The sequence below is a fragment of the Vidua chalybeata genome, chromosome 12 (assembly GCF_026979565.1).
Source record: "Vidua chalybeata isolate OUT-0048 chromosome 12, bVidCha1 merged haplotype, whole genome shotgun sequence".
Lineage (NCBI taxonomy): Eukaryota > Metazoa > Chordata > Aves > Passeriformes > Viduidae > Vidua > Vidua chalybeata.
In genome coordinates, this window is record NC_071541.1 from 11,270,007 (window position 1) to 11,292,006 (window position 22,000).

Sequence of the window (22,000 nt, forward strand, 5' to 3'; positions counted from 1 at the left end):
TGCAACACACAGGCAGCTGAACCAAGAAATAAGAGCTTTGGAGAATCTTTTTCAAACAAGCTTTCTGCATTCCCAGAAATATGGGCCAGTTGGTATCAATGTGCTACTTATCTACTCAGCCCACTACTCCTCAGTAGTGCATGGGAGCAGTTTTAACTGTTTAATGCTTATTCCTCACTGCAGTTAATGTGGCAACGAGAGCTTTGCCTCAGAGTGGGACTTGGGCCAACATTAAGGGAGTATCTGGGATTCTGCACCCCCTAAACCCCCCCTGGATATCGAGGTCTCTTCTAGAGCAGAACTCTCCTAAGTTCTCTTCCCTGGAAGCAGGGAATATTTTTGTTAATTGTGCAGAACCTTGTATGCTGGAGTCAGCCCATTGCTTGGGCTCTCAAGACAAGGGCACTGCATTGTGCAGCGTGAGCTGTCTGCACCCCAGGAACACTGCACCAGCCAGGCAAGAGCACAGGGGTGCCTGAAGCTCCCTCCCAGAGCACACCCACCTGCCTCCTGCTCATTTCTTATCTGCCACCTGCTCCCTTCATTTGATGGTACCTGACTTTTGCACTGAAAGAGCCCATGAACAAATATTCCTTACTCACCTCTTCTGTCCTCTCCAAGGGTTTCACAGGCCTGCACCATTGCTCTTCCAGGCTGGTGAGTTCTCAACCATGTGATTACTCCTCCAGAAGTCTTTCCATAACTGTGATTATTCCCGTCATCCTTTCCTAAGCCTTTCCAGGTGTACACTCCCAGCCAGGTGGCAGACATCACCTGCAAAGATCCAGGAAGGCCAGCTGGCAAAGGCAAACCAAGCCACATCACACCTGTGCCCATGCCTTTCTGCATTTTTTTTTAATCTTCAAGTTATTTTTTCTCCCCAATATAGCTAATTTGAGAAATAAAGCATGATCATTTATGCCAAACTTAACTTTATTTATTTTACAAACAAAAATATACATTTATTCTATACTTTCTCTCTTTTTACCACCCCCCACATGTAATACACTTTGCTCAAGAACCACTTTAAGATGGCTCAAATCATTATATATACATAAATACATAACAGGAGGAAGGTCAGTCCATGACCTAGTGCAGAAGCTCCTCAGCAGCAGAACATGGAACATTTCAGAAATACTGGAGTCCTGCCAGCAAAGGATAGGATGGATGTTGACAACCTGCACAGGTGATCCATCAGCATTGAATTCACATGGTAAAGAGGCAAATTCATAACAGGCTCTTCACATCACCAAGGAGGGCAGGTAATTCCTTTCACTCCGGGTGTCGAAAGTCAACAAATACTCCCTGGGATGGAAAAGCAGTTGCTCCTTTAGTTCTCAACTGCTCTGTAATCTTCATCTCTCTTGACTCTGTCCAAGGCCCAGGGAAGCTTTGCAGGCTCCCCCACTCTTTCTAACCAACAGCAGCTCAGGATCAGTGTTGCAAGCAGCATTGGGAGCAGCAGCACAGCAATTCAGGCATCACATCATCCATCCCTTTTACAGCAAGCAGCCCAGCGTGGCTCAGGCCGACTGACAGCAGTGACAAAGGAGCATGGAACACTTCTCTAATGTAACAAGGGCTGACTTGGCCAGCTCCTTGTCCAGCCCTTGCAGTCATTGCATGAAATGGAAATGTGAAAGGCTGTGACCTACAAGAAACTACTCACTTCTAGTACACAAACAGATGATGTCTTTTTTTCCCAGAAGTAAATAAAATAAAAATAAAAAAGGGGGGTGAGAGGTTAGGTGGGTTGGGGCATTGTTTGTTTTCAAGGTGCCAGTGCTACTTATAGACCTGCAGGGCAAAGCACCCAGGCAGAAAGAGAAGCTGCATTGCTCATTAACAAAATAAGATAAGCAAAGGCCTGCATAGTTTTGGCAACCAATATGAACTTCAACTTCTTACCCATGTTTTCTTTCCCTGTGGTGGGAACACCTGGTAGCAAACACCACCCTCTAGCTGCTAATGATCCAAACCAACACCTCCACACTGCACCTTGCTTACTCTTACCTTAGGATTCTTCAGGAACAGAGTAAGTTGGGGCAAGAGATTCACACAGTCCCCAAACACTGCAAATTCCCTCTTTCTACTATCCCTAGTGGGAAGCTGCTTACACCAGATCTCCACCTACCCAGTGCACTCAGGTAGGAAAGCACCACCAAATCTAGAGGAATACACATCTTCATCCTTGGAAAGCACAGAATATCCCAGAAACCAGACTGATGCAGCCTTTATATGAACAGTCACTGGATTGGAACACCATGTCTTGAAACTGCATGCCAGACAGCTCAGACAACAGGAGTCCCTCTTCCAGCATAGAAGAGGTTAAGAAGAAGTTCCAGGAAGTCTTTAGGACCACTCCCCACATGCACATAAGCATTTTCAACATATTGAGCCATAAAACTTACTCAGAGCAGCAGCAGTCTGGGGATCTGAACTGCAATGTAAGGGAAGGACACTGCCAGAGATTCACATCCACCTCCCACTCCTCTCCCACTGCAGCACACCGGCCAGCTTGATTCTAGCACACCTAAGGCGTTTGAGTTTCCAGTCACTAAATTCTGACAGCTCAGACTCATTGTAGGCTTCTGCTCTGCCTCAAGCACCTGAATGTCTCTGGAGCTTTCATCTGCAGAGTCACCTTCCTCCTTCACAGCACTCTCCAAGCCCCTGCCAAAGCTATGAAGCAGGGTGCAGACGGAAAACACACCTACCTCACAGGTTTTACTCTCGAAACTCAGCCCTGATTCAGTGTTGCTACTTAGATTTTCCTTTGAGCTCAAATGCACAGCACTACAGCCTCCAGAGACTGGTTCACAGCTCCTTCAGCTCAGCTAGACAGCAGCACTGTTTGTCCTTCTGTCTCCCTACTGTTCAGTCACTTCACATCCATGCTGTGAGCTCCCAGCCTTCTCCAAATGTTCTCTGGGCACATTCATTCCTCTTCATACCTCTTTTTCCCCATACACTGAGAACATTCCTTTTAACCACTAGCAACTCCAACTCACAATTTTCAACAGTGTTAGCTAAAACCAAGGGTGAGCCCCAGTGACCAGCTTCCCTCATCAGACACTATCACCACCTGTTCTGTTGCATTATGGCAAGATGCAGGCAGTCATGTTGCTTAGCCCAGGAAGATCATCTTTGGTTTCAACCACCAAAATCTTTCTATATATGTACAATACTGCAGTCAAATCATCACCCTCATCCCTAAACACCATTGCTCTAAGTGAGAAACAAGTGCTTTCAGTCACTGAAAAGGAAGAGGTGCCAGCCAGGACTATCTTCTTGCTCATATTCACATCTGGAACGTGGAGGATCAGGAAAGTTCAGTGTTTAAAGATTTATGAACAAAACTGCTCTACATTGTTCTCATGTAGCAACAGAAAGCGTTCTTCCCAAAAGGGTTTGGGCTGCCAACTTAGTTCCACAATAGGTGTTGGAAATCCTAAGGACAAGAGGAAAGCCATAGCAGGTAGCCAAGGCCAGATTTCCAGTGGACATCCGAACAGCTGCAGTATCAGGGAGTTTGGAAGGAAAGAAACGAGGCATCAGATGATTGAGGTGCCCTGCCTCAGGCATTGATGGATTTCCAGCGGTCACTGTCTATGCTGTTGATGCTGCCCACGTGGTACGGCATAGAGGCCACGTCATCCAGGTAGGCTGTGGTGTCAATCTGAGTGCTCGAGTAGAACCCAGAATCCATTCCTTCCTTCTTGGCAACAGCATAAGGGTGGGGTAGGTGGACATCCACATCCTCAGGTTCATCCACCTGGCATTTGTAGGAGAAAAGGATCTTCGGTTCAGACCTGGAGTGATGAGAGATTTAAAATGCATGTTTTACCAATGTGGTATCACAACTACCTATCCTTAATTGAAACTCATCAGCGTTAAGAAATTGTACATTCAGATCTCAAACATTCTTTAAATGAGCTTCTGGTCTAGAAATTTGTGGCAGAGTAACTGACATGAAGTAATTCTAAATTAAGCTTTGGATGAAGTTACTTAAGAGAAATACAAATGGCAGAATCCTGACTCTGCTGTGGGAAAAGAGTTCTCATCTTCAGGAGCTTTGAATTACTAGGGCAACAGCCTGGCTACTGACACAAAAATGAGTCAGAACATGAGTACACTTCAAGTTCTACCTGTGCACATCATGAAAACCAAAATACAAACACTTGTAGATCAGCAGTTTTCATCTTTAACTTCAGACAACGTTCCCTTCTAATTTCAAAGGGATGCAGAGGTATATTTTTATATTTTAAAAGCACTTTATCTTCTTAGCTATTTTAAAGCCTGCTATTTCTCGCTAATGACCAACAAATACTAAAGCCTACACTAAACCACTCGCTTTCCCACCAAGGTGCATTTCCTGCGAGTGGCCACACGGCGGCGACCCCGGCCTGAGAATCGACCTTCCCAGGGCCTTTCACTAGCGATTTTTGGGCCCACGGCGGAGTCCTCGGCCGAAGAGTTACTGAACTCCCACATCCTTTCTACGAATTTACCCCAAAACCCACCCACAAGACCGTTTAAGCTCCCAGGACTCGATTCCTCATTAAGCATTTAGCTATCAACTTCAGCAGAAAAACTTTGTACTACAAATGATGCTGACGCTGAAGAAGTGATCCTCAGAAATGTGTGAGGAATACAGCCATCCACTCTGCTCTGCATACGAAGGAGCCCTGCACAGAAGTGAGCAGCCACGGGTCACAGAAGTTCTTCAAGGGCAGAAATTAAGACTGGCTCTCTAACTGGCGTTCTAGTTGCTGTCTTTATTGTACAGATTGAGAGAATCTGAGTGCAAAACACTTAAATGACAATATATATATCCATCTAAACTCCTGTTCATGGCTACTCACCCAAAGAAACCTTTCAGGAATGCCACATAGATGAGAGGTGCAAAGAAGCTGAAGTAAAGGAACGTGGTAGCATCAACACAGCTGTCAGCAACAAAAGGGAACATGAAGGGATTTAGCACTCAAGCACAACAACACCACTCACATCTTCCCAAATGATCCATTTTCCCTCCAAAGTGTCCAGAGATCAAGAAAAATCATGCTAAACAAATTTAAACTGATGCAAAGTAACAGCCATTGTCATCAACATATGTCACTGCTTCTAGACACTCAGGGGAACCATGCCAAAACCCAAGGTCTGACCAAGAGCAGAGTCTCAGTACTTTTTGACTCACAGATGTGACACTGATCCCTGCAGAAGGAGACTCCAGGTATAAGGGTGTCTCCATATTTCTAACAAACAGACAATTTCCTCTCTTATTACCTACTAATGGCCAGACATCAGTGGACTCACACTATTACTCTCACTCACCACCTCAAGACAACTGCAGTACACACAGCTTCACAACCTCTCCACTGGGGAGTTTCCTGATTACTTAGAGGTCTTTTGCACAAACCAGAACCAATAGGTTTATTCCTTCTTAGGAAGAGAGCATAGGTTTGTTTTCTTGGGAGAGGCAGTGCTCAAATAGAACACAAGATCCAGGCTGCAGACCTCCTCCCCCAGTATACCTACCACAATCCTTCTATGATATCCACACAGAGGAGGGCACTGCCTAGGCCCTGCACCAGGTTCAGCAGTGCCAGAATGCCAGCATAAATATAAAAACTCTTCCTGGCTGTGGGAAAGACATAGACACAATGAAGCTCAACCTCCAACACCAGACCCATGGAAATCTGTTTGATGGAGATGCCAAATCCAACAGAAGCTTCTCAACACCTTCTAAGAACTGCTGAAGAATTAAGACTGCATTTTCCCGTCCCATGCTGGCAGAATTGATGGTGGTAAAATGGACTAAACCATACCCTCCTGCATGTGCATATGCACACACAAGATGGGTTTTGAAGGCAAGGTTACAGCAACACATGCAAAGATTTAATTTGCAGGCATCTGGAACCATTGTCAGTCACATAAATGAACGCAAGAAAAACTAAATAAAAAACCCCAGCTGAACCAGAAGCTGTGCCCTTCCAATGTGCAGCACTAATAAAACTGCTCAGGAGACCCCAACAGGAGCAGCAGGGTGTGCTGGAGACCAGGCAGATCAGGCCCAGGACCTGTGCCTGTGACATGTGACATACATAACCCCTCCCTCAGGATACCCACAGAGGGATGTCAACACTGGTTAGAGAGAAAAGAGCTCAGTACAAACACCTTAATAACAGCTTCTCTCTATCCAAGAGCTGCAGATATTCTGCAACAACAGCAAAAACCAACCAAACAGAATCATCTTGATAAAGTAAAAGTCCAGATAAAAACTGTTGAGCAGCTCCCACTTAACCTTCCCTTCTCAGGGGATGAGTAGCATGCACACTTTAACATCATGTGTGCATTTCAAAGGAAGCTGTTATTAAGAAGCCATTTTTAAGGCTCTCAGAAGATTATATATTTACATTATATCTGTATCATTAACTGAGCAGTAGGTCTTGTTTTCTTAATGTAATTGTTTACCTACTAAAGTAGCAGTGTAACTGCTCTTATTCTGCTCTCCAAAAGACACAACATACTAATTTTTCTAGGGCTAAGTTATCAGTCCTTTGCCATGTTATCTAAACTCGGAGACGTGGAATGCATCTGCAGCACAAACACATAGAGGAACTTTTTTACTCCCATCTATGCTTTATCCTGATGCTGTATCCATCTATACTATGGAAAACACTACTGTTACCTACAGGGCAAAGAAATCCGGTCTTTCAGAGGAGTTTTTGGAAGAATCACCACCAAGGAATAGACCTGTTGAGACAAAGAACTAACAGTTCCATGGCTGCTTGGCAACTCAACAATCTTTGCAGGGCTGGTGTGTGGTATTATGCACTCCCTACATGTCTCGGGGCAGAGGCACAAACCCTTAACATTAAACACAGTACAGATGTGAAGGCCCCACAACTCACCCCCATCAGCATAAAACAGCTGAGAAACACAGGAGAGAAGAGTATCTGAGCTCAGGAATACAGCTGGCCCAGCTTACACCACTCCCACTGCACCTTTATTCTTCAGCTTCCCCCCCACATGAGAAGAATGCTGTGCTGCAGGAGGCAGGAGGGGGATTAGGGCATTACTGTACTCAAATCATCCTCCTTGCTCCATTTAGAAAATACAAAGAAGCTAGCAGAGTGCGTAACACGTTTCCAGTACTTACCAGGAAGAAGAAACAAGAGCTGGCAAGCCAAAAGTGTCTCCCACCATGGCCATAGATATTGAAGTCTTCTGCTGAGAGGTGGGCATCAGGGTATAGGATTTCCAGGGTGCCCTAGGAGAGAAGTGGCACCAACATGATTCTGTTACAAGCTGCATCCCCACTTAAATGCATATTTGGACAAGGGACACTATGCTTAAAGAAGTTCAGAAAACAGCTGGCCTACCCCCACCCCCAACCTAACCAATCCCTGCCCTGCTTAGACCAAGTTACACTCACCAAGAAGAAGAAGAATCTAAAGACAAGAAGTGAGGAGAAAAAGAGTAGCAGGAATCTGCATCTGAAGGAAACTGGCACCAGCAACATTACAGAAGAGAGACTGAGGTGGACAGGGGATGCAAGCATTTATATGTCTAAAACAGACCAAGAGCTCCATTTCCATCTTTAAAGTAGACATTTCTGCTGAAACATCCAGAATATAGTCAATTTGGGAAAGGACACTCTCTTGTTTAGGAGCTACCCATACAGATAGTGGAGAGCAAAATGCTTGTAAGCACTACTGAACCCAGACATAGCTCCAACACTTGAAATTTTATGAGGCTCCTCCAGCTTTATCATGTGGTAATGACCAGCTCACTGTCTCTGCAGCCAAGAGCCTGGTCCCAGAACAAAGCTCTGTGTGTTATTCTAGCGCTGCCCTGAGTACAGAGACACAGGCTGACCACTGACATGCCAGGAGGAGGAGAATAAACCCAGACACAGATTGCATTGTTCAGGGACATGAAGACATGCCTAATAAACTGAGCCAGCAAGCCAGCTGCTAATCTGAAGAGAAGCAAGAGCTCTTAGCTCTCAGACAACGGCACTGCACTGCCTTTACTTGTCAAGCACATGTTTTTCATGGCTCTTGAGGCTAGATCCAGAACTTGTGGCTCAGGTGTGGAAAACCTCACTCTTGTTCCCAGACTCACTAAACAATGCAATCTATCCAAACCTCATTTCTTCACCTTATCTGAGCTATTTATGCAGTAAAGAAGACAAGCAGATGCTATCTGCTTATACACTGCCACAAACATTCAGTCTTCCTCCAAAACCTCATCTGAAGAGCAAAGTTGCCACTTTCAGATAGGAATCACACACTTAACTGCTTAACTTCAAGCCAAGTTCCTTCTTTTGCAAATTCTTCTGCTTCAGTGTACTTACCTGGGTGACAGAATATGCCAGAGACAGCACAGTGGTGATTGCCAACACACGTTTCACACTCGACTTGCTCTCCAGGTGACCTATAATTATGGGGTATGGAAGTGACTCAGGATGTAATCCCAGCACTGGTTAAAAACAGTTCTTTTCAGAACCAATAAAGAAAACACTTATTTCCAGAGGCCTTCAAGGGAAGGTTACAGCTCACTAAACCCTGTTTGGAGAGTTGAGCCTTTCACAGGCAAAAATCCTATTTACAAAACAACAGATTTTAACTTGCTTTCCTCCTGTCCACACTAAGAGAAAACAACTAAGTCCTTCTGCTGGGGCTACAGGAAAGAAAAAAAAAGTAATTACTCCAGCATCAAGTACACTGAGATGTTATAAAGCTGCTGCTCAGGAAGAAGAGTTGATGGGAGGCTAGGGTAGAGAAATCTGTACTGGAATATACTGAAGCAGGCAATTTCCAGAAGCTCCTTCCAATCTAAATTATTCTGTGAGCCTCCAAAAGATGAAAAATACACTGCTCACGTGTCCCACTGACACGTGCAACAGTGACACCCAACCTGTCCTCTACCTCTGACCCACAGGGAGAGGCATTTTAACTTGTATTTTCACTGAAAGAAGTAGAATTACAGTTGAAGGTACAGATGAAGCATTTGAATGCAACCAGGATGGATCAAACCAATTAAGGAAGGGGATAGAAGGGCCCCCAATGGGACCATCTGAAATAAAATGGGCTTGAAGCAAACATCAGACTGTTGATCTTGGCATAAAAATCTTATCTAAGCTGTACACTCCATTGTATGGGTGCAGGACTAACCAAGCACATATAAACCCTTAAATCACACAAACCACAGATCTGTAAGAATAATGAGGCCTTCAGCCACTTCTAACTAAATCTCCACAATTTACCCTTTGTATTTATTCTATAGCCTCTTCACTTTATAGAATCAAGAACACCATAAACTTACAAATGCAACCTCTGTGGAAGGAAAGGCAACAGGAAACATTCAAAGCACTGCTGACACATACCAAAGGCAAGGCCTAGAATCACCACACTCAGTTCAATCGCCAGAAGGAAGAACCTTGTGATCTCCCACAGGATCTGAGGGATAACAGAGACCAGACAAACATGATTAGATGGAGCCAGGAACCAGTTTGAAGTTAAAACAAAATTCCAGGGGATAGCAGCCTCTGAATGGCTGGTCATTGCCACAAACCCTTCTCATGCTTTGTAGGGATACTGATCACATGCTTGTTCCATGCCCTGTTCGTGCCTGTGGAACAGAACACTTGTGTGGGAACAAGCAAATAGCAGCTCTACAGAGAGGAAGTGGCCATGGTTTGCCTTTGAGGATTTGTCACTTGTTTCAGATATGCTCTTGCTGCTCCCAAAGAGCACAAGCCCATGATGACCTCAAATATTAAACAAGGCCAGTTCTTAAAGCAGTAGATATGCCTGAACAAACTCTGTATTCTGCCCTCTTCCAAAGCTACTGGTCCTTAAATCTAAAGCATATTCAAGTAAAAAGCACTCCCCGTTCCAGCCTGTCATTTGCAATCTCTTGTTTTATTTGATGAAACGAGACCAATAAAAAGCAGGTGAGGCAATTTTTCAGGGAGTCATGCAATAAATCAGTGCCAAACCTAGAACAAGCACCCAGATTCTGGTTTATTAACCCTTTACCTCTGAACACTGAATGGTACTCTCTTGAAGATATAGTATTTTAAGAGGCATTGGATAAGACACTTCAAATCCCAGTAAATACACAGTGTGTGTGTGCATAAATATATAAGAGAATGCAAAAGAAACATAATAGACAGAATAGGACACGTTTACAGAAAAAACTGTCAGAGTATCTGTCTTGCCACATGATTTCCCAAGTTGCTGCACTTAGCAGCAACACCAGAGCTGAAGAAAAACACCTTTACAACTCTTCTTCATTATTCAAGTCCTGGACCTGCATCTGCTGGACAGAGGTGAACGAAAAATGCTACAAACGTCCAGCCACTCGCAACAGCAGCTCAGCACAATGCTTTGACAGTAACATTAAAGGGAAAAGCAAGGAAACCACACTGATCCCAGAGAATAAAGCCCAAAAACCTGTACTCTGTAGGTGACTCCTCTTTCTCTAACAGCTCAAGAACTGCAGAGCATTTTGTTTTAAGCAGTATTTTGCTACTAGTCAAATTACTACAAAGAAACAGCACATACAAAGATATTTCCTATTTGCTAATGGTTCACCCTGTGCTCAGAGTGGTTGCAAGGATGTTCAAGTGTCAGTTTCAAAAGGAAAGTTGGTTTTATTTGCATTCAATGCAAAAACTTCAACATTTTTGAAGAGCCACTAGAAAACTGCAAGAGTAACGAAGGCCAGGTCTTGCCTATCCATTAAAGGTATCTGAACATTTATCTCTTGCAAAAGAGACTCATTTCATCCCTGTAACAGGAAACTTTTGCTGCCAGTATTTGTGTGTCTATTTTAGGAAATCCATTGTTTTACCATCCTGGATGTTGTGATGATTTAAATCCAGCTATCAAAACAGGATTCCATAGTACACATAGCTAATGTGCAAAAAAAGCACATTCTTCTTGTACACACAGAAGAGGGAAGCCAGAGCAGATTGCCGTGATCAGAAGTACACAAAGCACAGCCTCTAATGTCAGTGTTGCACCTACCTTGTCAGCAACCATGGCAGCATCAGAGGCACTCACAGTCATAGAGACAACAGCTCGGGCAATGCCAACTAAAGCCACCACAAATACCTGCAAAAAAAGAGCAAAAGTGAGCTCATGTCAAAAGGCACATATGCAGTAGCCATCTTTTGGAACACCATTTTCAGGTCAGCTTTCAAGCCTGATAACGTGTACTAAGAATTTCCTGTGGCAGACTAGAGTTAATTTCCTGAAAAAGATTCCTCAGACCCATTAGATAGGAACAGTGCCTTAGAATTTAAGAAGGAACAATTGTCTCAGCCGTCAGATTAAGCTCTGAAGAGTTCTTCACCCAGTCTTTACAACAGTATCTTTAGTCTTCCCTTCATTCCACTGGGGCAGGGGAAGAGAAAAAGAAACAGAGAAAACACACTCCTCTGAATTACAAAACCAAATGGTTGGTGTGTCTGACTAAACCAATCACACCAGATAACAGAAACCACTCAATACCAACTACCACACTACACAATTGTGACAAAACTAAACCTGCTGTTCTCTCACTCTGTACTGACAATGCTCAGAAATGCAGAGGAAAAGTCACCTGCAGCCACCAGCTTTAAAACATCTTACCCTGCTGCACAGTGCAACATAGAGATCACCAACTCACTTCATATACATCAAAGCATGACAGCTCAGTGAGGCTCAGCTACCCTGTGTTGTCACAGCCATCCTATGCAATTAAGAGCTCAGTTGGATGTATCTACATTCCACTGTGCAGACTTACACTCTAAGAAAGTGGATTTTTCCAGATAAAATTCTCTAAATGTCAGGCTGATCCTAATGATGAAGGAAGGAGAAGCTAAACCTATCAGAGAACCAAGAGTCCAAGCTGATTCTAAGGTGGTTGCAGAATGGAAACAACCAATAAGTGACCCACAGATGAGTTTCTCTTTCTTAGAGGAAGAAGGGACAGCAATGGCAAGAGAATACAACAATCCCTCCTGGAGTGGAAAACTCCATGACAAAACACTGACAAAAAAGAAGGGTCCCTGCATATAATGGTGTTCTAGAGCTGCAACAATTCACTGCAGAGGAACACACATCTTTTTGTTTCCTCTCTAAGCAGGTAGAGACTCTTCCCAATTTGTTAACTCCACATTAATCACCAACTCCACAGAAAGCATTCCTCTAGAACATGACCAACAGCCAATTTAAAGGAAGACCTCACAGAACACTTCCATCCTCATTTCCCAATAACATACTCAAGAAGTGAGTATGAAACTGAGTTAAAGCATTTTCCTCTAAGACTGTGTGCTGGATTTGGCTGGGATAGAGGAAATTTCTTTCACAGTAGCTGGTATGGGGCTGTGTTTAGGATTTTTGTGCTGAAAACTGTTGATAACACAAATGTTTTCATTACTGCTGCACTTACATAGAATGTAAGACATTTTTTGCCTCTCATCCACGAGTTGGCTGGAGGTGCCCAAGTTAAGAGGGGACAGCTGGGACAGCTGACCCCAGCTGGCCCAAGGAATATCCCATATGGCATCATGCTCATCACATAAAGACAGGAAGAAGGAGGAAAGAAAAGACTTTCAGAGTAATGGTATTTGTCTTCCCCAGTAAGCATTACATGTGATGGAGCCCTGCTTTCCTGGAAACAGCTGAACACTTGCCTGCCCATGGAAAGTGGTAAGTGAATGCCTTGCTTTGCTTTCTCAGTGTGCACAGCTTTTGCTGTGGCTTATTAAACTGTCTTTATCTCAACCCACAAGTTCTCACTTTTATTCTTCTGATTCTCTCCCCTGTTTCAGTGAGGGGGAGTGAGAGAGTAGCTGTGTGGGGCTGAGTTGCCATCCAGAGCATAAAGTCAATTCACTTTCCTCCCTTTGGTTTATCAAGAGTTATGTTTTTCAAAGCCTCTGGCACAAACCTCTACTGACCACGTGCATTACTGGAAACACTTAGGAAGGTTTAAATCCAGACTGGAAAGGGACAGTAATATTTTTAAAAGGTTGAAATATTTGTGTGTATACCTGGTTATCCAAAACTGTGCAGAAGCCCAGAACCCCAACTCTTAGCCTGAAAGAGCTAACAAAACTTCCCAAGAAAGATTCAGGTGAGGCTACTAGGTCAGATTTGGTTTTGAGCTTCTTGGGTTTTGCCATGCCAGTACCTGTACACAGACCAGGGAAAGAGGTGTCCATCTAACCCAATTCAAACATACATTCACTTCCACAACCTGTACTAATCTCACTGAGAAAGAGCAATCATATTATGTTATATACTGAGGCAAGCCAGGATATCAAAAAGCTTCTGAATGGTATTTTTAAACAAATTCAGGTAGGTCCTTAGCTGCATTTATGATGTCCTGTAAGCAGCATCACAGGGCATAACAGGACTAGTGAGAGGAGCACTGCAAGATCTTTAATGTTTGTGAACTGTAACTGTACTGAATACTCTGTTTCCACCTTAAGAACTATAAAGAACATCAAGTCGGGGCCACTTTGACATGATGTGAAAGAAACTAACAGGGTTGGGTTTCTGCGTTCCCAAACTAACCAGAACTCTGTCAAATAACCATTTTCTCCAGCAGATGACCAAGTTTTTCAACAATTTGACACAAATTATTCGCCTTTTACTACCTCAATGAAAAGCTGGGTTTGTGTCCCATGCTACTTACTGCAAGGAACAAAGAAAACATAAGATACTACATTCCAAGACATCAAAGCAAGAAAAGAAAAGGAAAAGGAAAAAGTGAAATCATCACAGGACAACAAAATCCAGCAGATCTGGCCCCAGAACCTATTAAAAGCTGAATTTCAACAGTGAAAAAAATGTCTACTCCTTGCAGTATACCTTCAACGGAAAGCAGCTTTTATCCCTGCAAGAGCTGGTCTAGGCTCTCTCCACTAGTTCAGTGATATTGTTCATGAGTGATAATAAAAATAACCCTCATTAGTCCAAAGGCACAGAGTGGTACTCACTAGTATGTAGAATGTAGTGAAGATTGGGCTGGAAGTGACCCGGATTTTGGCCCTGGCAGAGGGCAGCTTCCAGAGAAGAAACATAAAGAAAAGCACATTGGGAACCAGGAGCAGAAGATCCCAGTAGCGGACTCTGCAAAAAGTAAATAAAACAGGTTTTATCCCTGATCTTCAGCCTCTAGAAAGGAAGGCACAAGCCCCAATCCCTTCTCAACCAAACTGAAAAAAAAAAAAACAACGCTCTTTCCTTTGCTCCAGGGTCAGACTGTGGTCCCATTTCTTCCAACTCACCTGGACTTCCCAATGTCTTCATAGAGCAACAACAGGCACTTGTGCGGCACTGTGATGTTCGTGTCGTTGATCACGTGCGTTGTCATTGGGGAGAGAGTTGTCACATTATCCAGTGCCGTCACCAGGGCAGTCGAATGCGTGATATTGTCAAACACAGAGAACGTCATCACAGACATCATGGACTGGAACATCCTGTCCTCCTTCTGGTCCAGATCAAACAGAGCAAGACAACCACAGCAGAGGAAAAAAAGCAATATTAAATCAGTTGTGAGTCACAGCTAAAAAAAACACATCCTTGACATTAAGCCCCTGCACAACTGCTTCCTGCTTGGTACAGCCAATTATCATCATGTCAAAGACTGTATTACACAATGAAATGCCACCTGCCCAATTAGGGTGGTCAGTACAAAACCACACTTTGATATCAGAGTAACAAGCACCTTCAAATGGTGCTATGCGGGATTAAATTTTGTCATTCTTTGAGCTTTGGCAGATTCCTAGAAGAAATCAAGACTCAGCAGCAATACATGGCATAATCAGACAGAGACAAAAACCCTACTTTACCAGGGCATTCATTCTTGGTCCCAAGATCAAGAAGTGACAGACAATTATTTGATTTCTGCAAAGAAAAGATGAAGGTCCCTCCCAAAAACCAATTGCTGTTACCAACTCTGAAGTCTGAGAGCAGGGAAAGCCTCACATACACTCACCTAAAGGGACTGTACAGTCTTTACCTTTCAAACCCAAGACCAGCAAAAACCAACATGCAGCATTCTTTTTCTAAACCTCTGCAAGACACCAGAATGATTCTATTTTTGAGCAACTCTCTTCCCACCCTAAAGTAGAACCCTGACTGTTAAGGTACGTCAGTAGCTACAAGCTGAATACAAACACAGGGTCTAATCACCCCTCCTGACAATCTCCAAAAGAGAGATCATAGACAACCCACAGATGCAAAAATGATAAATCTCTGACAGCCGACATCTTAAAGATGCACATTGCCAGGGTCAGCACTTGAGCAGCCTGTGTGTTCTAGCTAATCTGGGATTTATTTTTTTTTTAAATCTTGTTTGACTCCAGGCCTGACTTGCGTAGTGAAAACTGACAGCCCCCATGACAGGGCTCAGAAGGTATTTTCCCTTAGAGGTTCTGAGTGAGTCACAAGCTGGAAAGTATCAGCACAGCCCTGTGTCATCTGCTGAGCTTTTAGAGTTCAGTAGCACCTTCTTCACAAATTGCTTGAGACTGTCAGTCACAGGCTCTTCTTTCTCTTAAGAGGCTGAGATTCTTCCCAGGTTCTCTAAGGAGCAAGGGAATCATCCCATCCTCGGCCAACAAACCTTCCCTTTGATTCACCCCTGCTGACACATACTCCTTGAGCTGGGATTTTCTTTTGTGACTGCCGTATGCTGTGCTGCACGAGAGGCATCACAGTAAATAAACACACAGACCTGGAGGGAGCAGCTTTGCTCAAAGCTGGCAAAGCTTGGACCAAAAAATTCTACTTCTAAACAGAGGTCCCAGCAAACGACCTTCACATTCCAAACTTATCTCTTGAAGTGTCTTCTCTTCCCTCCAGCTACTCACTTCTCTGAACTGTTCAGAGAAGAATTTTCTCATAACAATTTTGCTTCATTTTCTTCCTCTGTAACACCACTACATGCCAGTAGAGCTGAGGCCAAGAACGGTCACATTTGCCAACACAGAAAAATTGCTGCATGATTTTTTAAAAAGCTGGGGAGCTTTACTTTTTAAAAAGTAGAGAAGAACCTCACAGACCACAGGCAGAATAACATCAACTGTGGACCATCACAACCTCCTAGTAGCTCTTCTGGGACAAAGAATTCCATCTGCCTGTCACAGTGAAAAGAGCTGAAGTATAAAGCTGTGAGAGATTTACATTAGCAAAACAACTTCTTATGAAACAAGCAAGCAGGCTCCATTATTTTTCACCAGAAGCCACCACTATCACACAACAGCAGCTGCTGATAAGGAGAGGAGTTGGCCACACGTAACAGAACTCCAGTCACGAGGCTTCAAAGGGCAAAGCAGAATCAAGCTCACCTCTCAGCCAGGCTGCTCACTACAGCCTGGTACTTGTATTCTTCCTCCCCACATAAAGTGTACACAAAGCAGAGCCACAGAACATCCAATGTGATAAGAGAGGGCAGCCAAGGCCACCAGACAGACAGCACTGTGGTCATGCTCTTCTAATAGCCTACAGCAAAGATCTGGAGAACTGGCCCACTCTTGTCCAAAGCAACAACAAAAATCCCAGAGCAACAGGACCAGGAATTGATGGAAAGGATCCAACCAGGGCTTGTCATCCACAGCAACACTGCTCCTTTCCTGTCTAGGCCTAAATAAGTCCAGTCTGCTGGGCATATCCAAGAGCTCACTCACCACACCCTGGCTCCAGGGGACTGCCTGCTTCAGCCAGCCCAGCCCGTGGGGGGTAAAATCACCCCCGAGCTGAATGAAAAGAAACCATGCTGCAGTCGTGGTCTCCCCTTGTCATCCAGCAGGCAGCTCTGTACACCAGAACACAAAATAACATGTTTTTCTACACTCCAGATGAAGTCAGGCTGACTCGGTGAAGGCCAATGTCTCAGTCCAAGCCCTGGACAAGCTGCATTCAGACTAAGAACACAGGCATGGCTCTTGGGCTGCAGTGACAGAGCTCTGGGAAGGGCTCTGCTGCACCTTCAGGAAAATGTTATCTCACCAATGCATATTGGTCCTTGAATCATGGCACTGTAACAATATCAGAGCTCAGTGAAATTCAGACCTCACATCGTTGGCAATTGTTCTTTCCAAGCCCACCTACAGAAAGGTGAATTACAAACTGCACAAGTTGCACCTGTAATAAAAAAACGAAACTTTTCTGTCTTTCTGCAAAAAGCATCAGAAAGTCTCTTAAGTACTGATCATGATAGGATTAAGACTGCTTCTTACAGTGCTCTTACTTGTGCAATAAAAACTGCACTGACCAGATCCCTGCTCAAATAATATAACTGTTACTTCAGTAACTTAAATGCTTAAAAATACCCCAGAACACTAAAAGTAAAAAAAATCAAACAATAACAACAAAAAACCAAAACAAAAAAAAATCCCCACAAACAAAAAAACAGAAAGAAAAATTTTTTTTTTTTGTTCTCTTCCTTTTCAAGAAGTCTCTTCAACCCTCTCTTTTGGTCACAACAGTTGCATTTTTCATTTTACCATTAGAATTTAAGACAGGGATTTTCCCTCAGTAATTGAGGCACTCCCTTCCAGTTTCACTCTCACATCTCGTTCTGAACTAAGCTTAAAAAGAAAGGAACTGCAACGAGGAAAAAAAAAAATATGAAAAATACTGAAAGCAGAAGTATCAACAATAAGCCCAAACCCTCAGAGACAGAGAACTATGGCCCAGAGGCGGATTTCAGAAATGCATATCCCGGGGATTTTCTGTTTTGGTTTTGATTCCTGGGGAAGGCGGGCGCACAACACGCAAGGAAAGTAGCAGCGCGCGGTCACTGGGCTCTGCGCTGGCGAGACGCGCTGCCTGTTTCACAGGCTGCCAAAGCAGCACAGCTGAGAGCGGCTGCAGTTCCAGCGCACCCTTCAGCTGGCCAGAGGTGCCCCGGAGCCTCTGCCCATGGGGCTCCCGGGCTGCTCTAGGAGGCCCTCGGAGGCCCGCGGCCCCCGCGCAGCACGGCCCCGCCGCCCCGCTCTGAGGCGCCGCAGTGTCCCTCCCTCGCCACTGCCCCCCTCCCGCGGCCCCGCTCCGCTCGTACCGCCGGGCCCCGTTCGTCCCCAGCCCCGCTCCCGCCGCCGCCGCTCAGTCCCGGGGTCCCGGCCCCGCCATCCCAGCGCCGGCCCTGCCGCTCCCCTCAGCCGGGGAGCGTCGCTGAAGAGAGGCCGGAGCGCAGCGCCGCGCAGCCGAGCGGAGGCGCCGCCGCCACAGCCGGGGCTTGTCGGCCGACCCCAGGGGCGCTATTGAGAGACGGTCCCCGAGAGGTCCGCGGCTGGACCAATCAGAGAGCAGGGCCTGTCAAAGGGCCCGAAAAAAGCAGCGGGGCGAGCCAATAGAAAGGGTCGGGAGGCGGGACTAAGGGGGCGGGTCCGCCGCGCTTTAAAGGCGCCTCGCCCCCCACACACCTGCGGGTCGCCGGCCCGGCGTGGAGCGGTGGCGGCGGGCAGGGAGGTGACCCCGGGGCTGGGCGGGCCCGGCGGTCTCGGGTCCGTCCGTGCAGGGCAGGCTCTGCCCTTCCAGCCCGATCCCACCCCCCGGGCCGGCCCGCACAGCCCAGCATCCCACCCAACAAGGAGCGCTCTGCCATCCTACACCCACCGTCACGCTCCTCCGGGCGGCAAACACGACACCGCTCCGCAGGAATTCTGTGCGGCCTCTGGATGCAAGGCGGGGCAGTTAATAATTGAGGGAGATCCGATAATAAGTTCCTGCAGGGGAGAATGATTAACAACCTGTGAGTTTGGCTTTTAAGGAGAGTTCAAAGCTGACTGAAGAAACTCGGTGTAGCTTGGACAACAGCTGCTAAAGGGAAACGCGATCAATAATTAGCAGGATTCCGAGGTGCAAATACCAGACAGACTAAAGAGACGCTCAGTATCATAAACAAGGAAGTAACTGTGACAAATTAGCCAAGATTTATTTAGGAAACTAAAGGAAATAACCAGCTAAGCACCAGCACGTTATTCTCAGCACTAAGAGCTGACTGACAGGGAAGTTTCAAGGAGGATGTTTCTTATCTGAGTCACTGCAAGGACTGGAGGATACATTCTGGCACGGGTTTCTACCTGCGGCTCACCTGTGGCTGCAGGGTTTGCTTCTGTAGGAATGCAAGGCTTTTGCCGTGCTGTAGTTTGCTGTACAGAGCCTACACCTCTGCAGAAGACCCCTACCCTGGTCAAGTTTGCACACTCTGCTCTAGCAAACCCCGTACCCAGAGGGTTCCAGGCCCTCCTCACACACAGATAGATCTTCCTCGGCTTAAATCTGCTTGATCCTCTTCTTAGGTCAAATTTTCCAGCTACTCCTCAGCGAGCCTCATGAAAGGGGTTGTACCTGGAGTTGTACCTGCCTCAGCCCTATTCTTCTGGTTTTCCACTGGGTTGAAACAGGTTTTCATGCTGGTGTCATGCCTTTGGAATGACATCTGGAGAAGCCAGTCCTTAGCTTGTCTCATTTCACACTGTCCTTCAGGTTAATGATATGTTGCAATATTTTGACACGTTCCATTTATGGATCCAAGCTCAAAGGCTTGGCTGACACCAAGATCTCTGAGTTACAGAAGGGACACTTCTGTTTAGTGAGAGGTGGAGTGTTTCTGCCTAAAAAGTGCCTTGGTAACAGACAAGTAAAATCCATGTCTTCTCACTTGTAGCCTCAGGCACTAACTAGTTGAATGTGTTACCTCCCACATAACTGTGTCAGAAAGGAAAGATTTTGCTTTCCAATCCACCTGTTTTTCCCATCTGATTCCATTTGAGGCTAGAGCCCAGTATTTGGGACACCAGATCCAAAAGCTGTTTCATGGTCAGGAGACTGCTGGGCGCCACTGCAAGGACCGTGACACTTCAGCTCCTGCCTTCCTCGCTGCTTGTGTGAAACAGGAGGTGGGGCATCCACACTTACTGTTCCTCTGAATTAACCAGCCTTGCCTGTCAGCCCCACATGGCCAACATAACTCCTCTCTTCCCACCTCCAAGGCCTGCTCCATGTCCTTAACTGCACACATCCTTCCACCCCAGCGGAGCACTGCTGCTCTGTGCGCCATCTCCTCCAGCCAGCGCTTAAAGATGGCAGGGCTCACTCCCTTTGTCCTTGCTGTGTCACTTGGTGTTGCTGGGCTGAAGCAGCACAAGAGGTGATGTTCAGCAGCCTTGATACAACTTTGGGGGCCCCACAGAAAGCTGGCACTTGTTGCTGTACCTGCTGCAGCCTGCTGTGCTGTGGCAATCTCACCTGCCTTTTGGGTGTCAGAGGTGGAAGATGCAGACATGGTGTCCAGGACAGCATTACACTTTCATGTAATCACCAAATTCCACTCTTCTGAGACATTTTATCTCTCACAAATACTCTTTCAGCTTTTATTAGATCAGACTATTAACAGGATATTACTTCTCATCTGAAACTGCTTTGCTGTACAGGTGCTGAGCAACTGCAGGGACAGATGTGCCTGTCTTGTTTCAGAGCTGTTCTACCAACCTACTGATTTCTAGTGTTGGGCATAAATTTGCACCACAGGACTACCTGGACTGCACTCCTGTGTCTCTGCCCTTTTTGGTTTTTTTTTTCAAGGGAAATTCACTCACTCGGGCTATTCCTGTGCTGCAAGAAGCCATGAGTCTGCAAAATCCTACTGGTATGGTTGGATATTCAGGAGTTTGGTGCTCAGGTGAGGTCACCCCAGCGAGCAGCCTGGGCCCCATCTGCATCTCAGCCCTCTCACATACCCAGTCCATGTCTCTAGTGTAGTAGAAGGAGCCCTGTTCCATGCATGGCAGCAGCCTGATTTTAGGGGTGGTTTCAGCTGCCCAAGCTCAGCTCTTGTCAAAGAGACAGAGCACCCCAGCTCAAGCATAGGACCCCTTGTAGGTGGACCCAAAGTTAGCAGTGAAAACATGGTGTGTGGCCTTCCAGGAAGGACAAACGGAAAATCTGTCAGTCTATCCAGCTGTCCGGTGCCTGGAGAGACAGTGGCACCCTGTGGTGACACTGGCTCATCACCGTGTGTCATCTGGGCCTTGTCAGACAGCACCACCTTAGCCAGGTCCTGGGCTGCCTTCCCTTAAGCCATAGAATCATCTGGGCTAGAAGTTTGGACATTAGGAAAGAATTCTTCACTGGAACACTGCTCAAGCATTGAACCTCATTCCCAGTGAGGTGGTGAATTCACTATCCCTGGAAGCGTTCCAAAACCATGAAGATGTGGTGCTTAGAGACATGTTTTAGTGGTGGACTTGGCAGGGCTGGATTAATGTTTGGACTCCATGGCCTTGAGGATCTTTTCCAGCCTTCATGGTTCTGTGATTCTGTGACCTCTAAGATCATCAAGCCCACGGTGGTCTCTGGAAATCTATAAGTGGGGGCATCTTGGGGGTGTCTCTGTGTCTGTTTCACTCCGAGCACCAGCCAGCTCCCTGTCATGTGTCACAGAGAAGAGGCTGAGCCACTCTCCTATTTATATCATGATGCTCCTGCTTTGCTATATTAGTACCAGCCTGAATCATCCAGCTGGGCTCCTGGAAGATCCATTTCAGATTGTCAGCTGCCTCTTCAGTCACTTTTGCTTCTGGTGTCTCCTGTTTCAGGGTCATTGTCTCACACCCGAGTCCAGCCAAGAGCAGAAATAGCCTGATACTAACTAGTGGTCAGAAACCCTTCAGAGAATGCAGATCTCCAAAATCCAAACCACCTGCTGTTATGCAAGACCCTGTGGCCTCAAGGAAGCATTCAATCTCCTTGCCAAACATCAGCCCATTGCTTGTCTCTCTAAATTCCTCTTCCAATCTCTATGGGACAGGTGCTCTTCTTCAGTTCCTCTCACAAATGGCATTTGCTCGCTGCACTGAACAGCTGGAGAGACAGATGTGTCTGCCTTGTTACTTCCAGCACATACAGGCTTGCATTAAAAAAAAAAAAAAAACCAAAAAAAACCAAACAACAACAACAAAACAACCAAAACAACCAACCAA

General features: G+C 45.7%; 1 protein-coding gene across 5 annotated transcripts; it reads right to left on the bottom strand.

Annotated features, from left to right (window-relative positions):
• Positions 1-912: 912 nt before the first annotated feature.
• On the bottom strand, positions 913-18,174 carry TPRA1 (transmembrane protein adipocyte associated 1). 5 transcript variants are annotated; one of them, XM_053953471.1, is made up of 12 exons: positions 18,076-18,166; positions 17,085-17,156; positions 14,297-14,499; positions 14,006-14,138; positions 11,043-11,129; positions 9,395-9,467; positions 8,363-8,442; positions 7,163-7,273; positions 6,696-6,756; positions 5,539-5,641; positions 4,866-4,946; positions 913-3,812 (listed from the first exon to the last, which is right to left on the bottom strand). In XM_053953471.1, exons 3-12 carry the CDS (start codon positions 14,485-14,487, stop codon positions 3,578-3,580), a joined length of 1,155 nt encoding a protein of 384 aa, XP_053809446.1. In that variant the 5' UTR covers positions 14,488-14,499; positions 17,085-17,156; positions 18,076-18,166; the 3' UTR covers positions 913-3,577. The 5 variants fall into 5 exon arrangements, with proteins under 5 accessions (XP_053809446.1, XP_053809444.1, XP_053809445.1 ...); XM_053953469.1 differs by having other exon boundaries at positions 17,022-17,156; XM_053953470.1 differs by lacking the exon at positions 17,085-17,156 and having other exon boundaries at positions 18,076-18,174.
• Between the last annotated feature and the right edge of the window lie 3,826 nt (positions 18,175-22,000).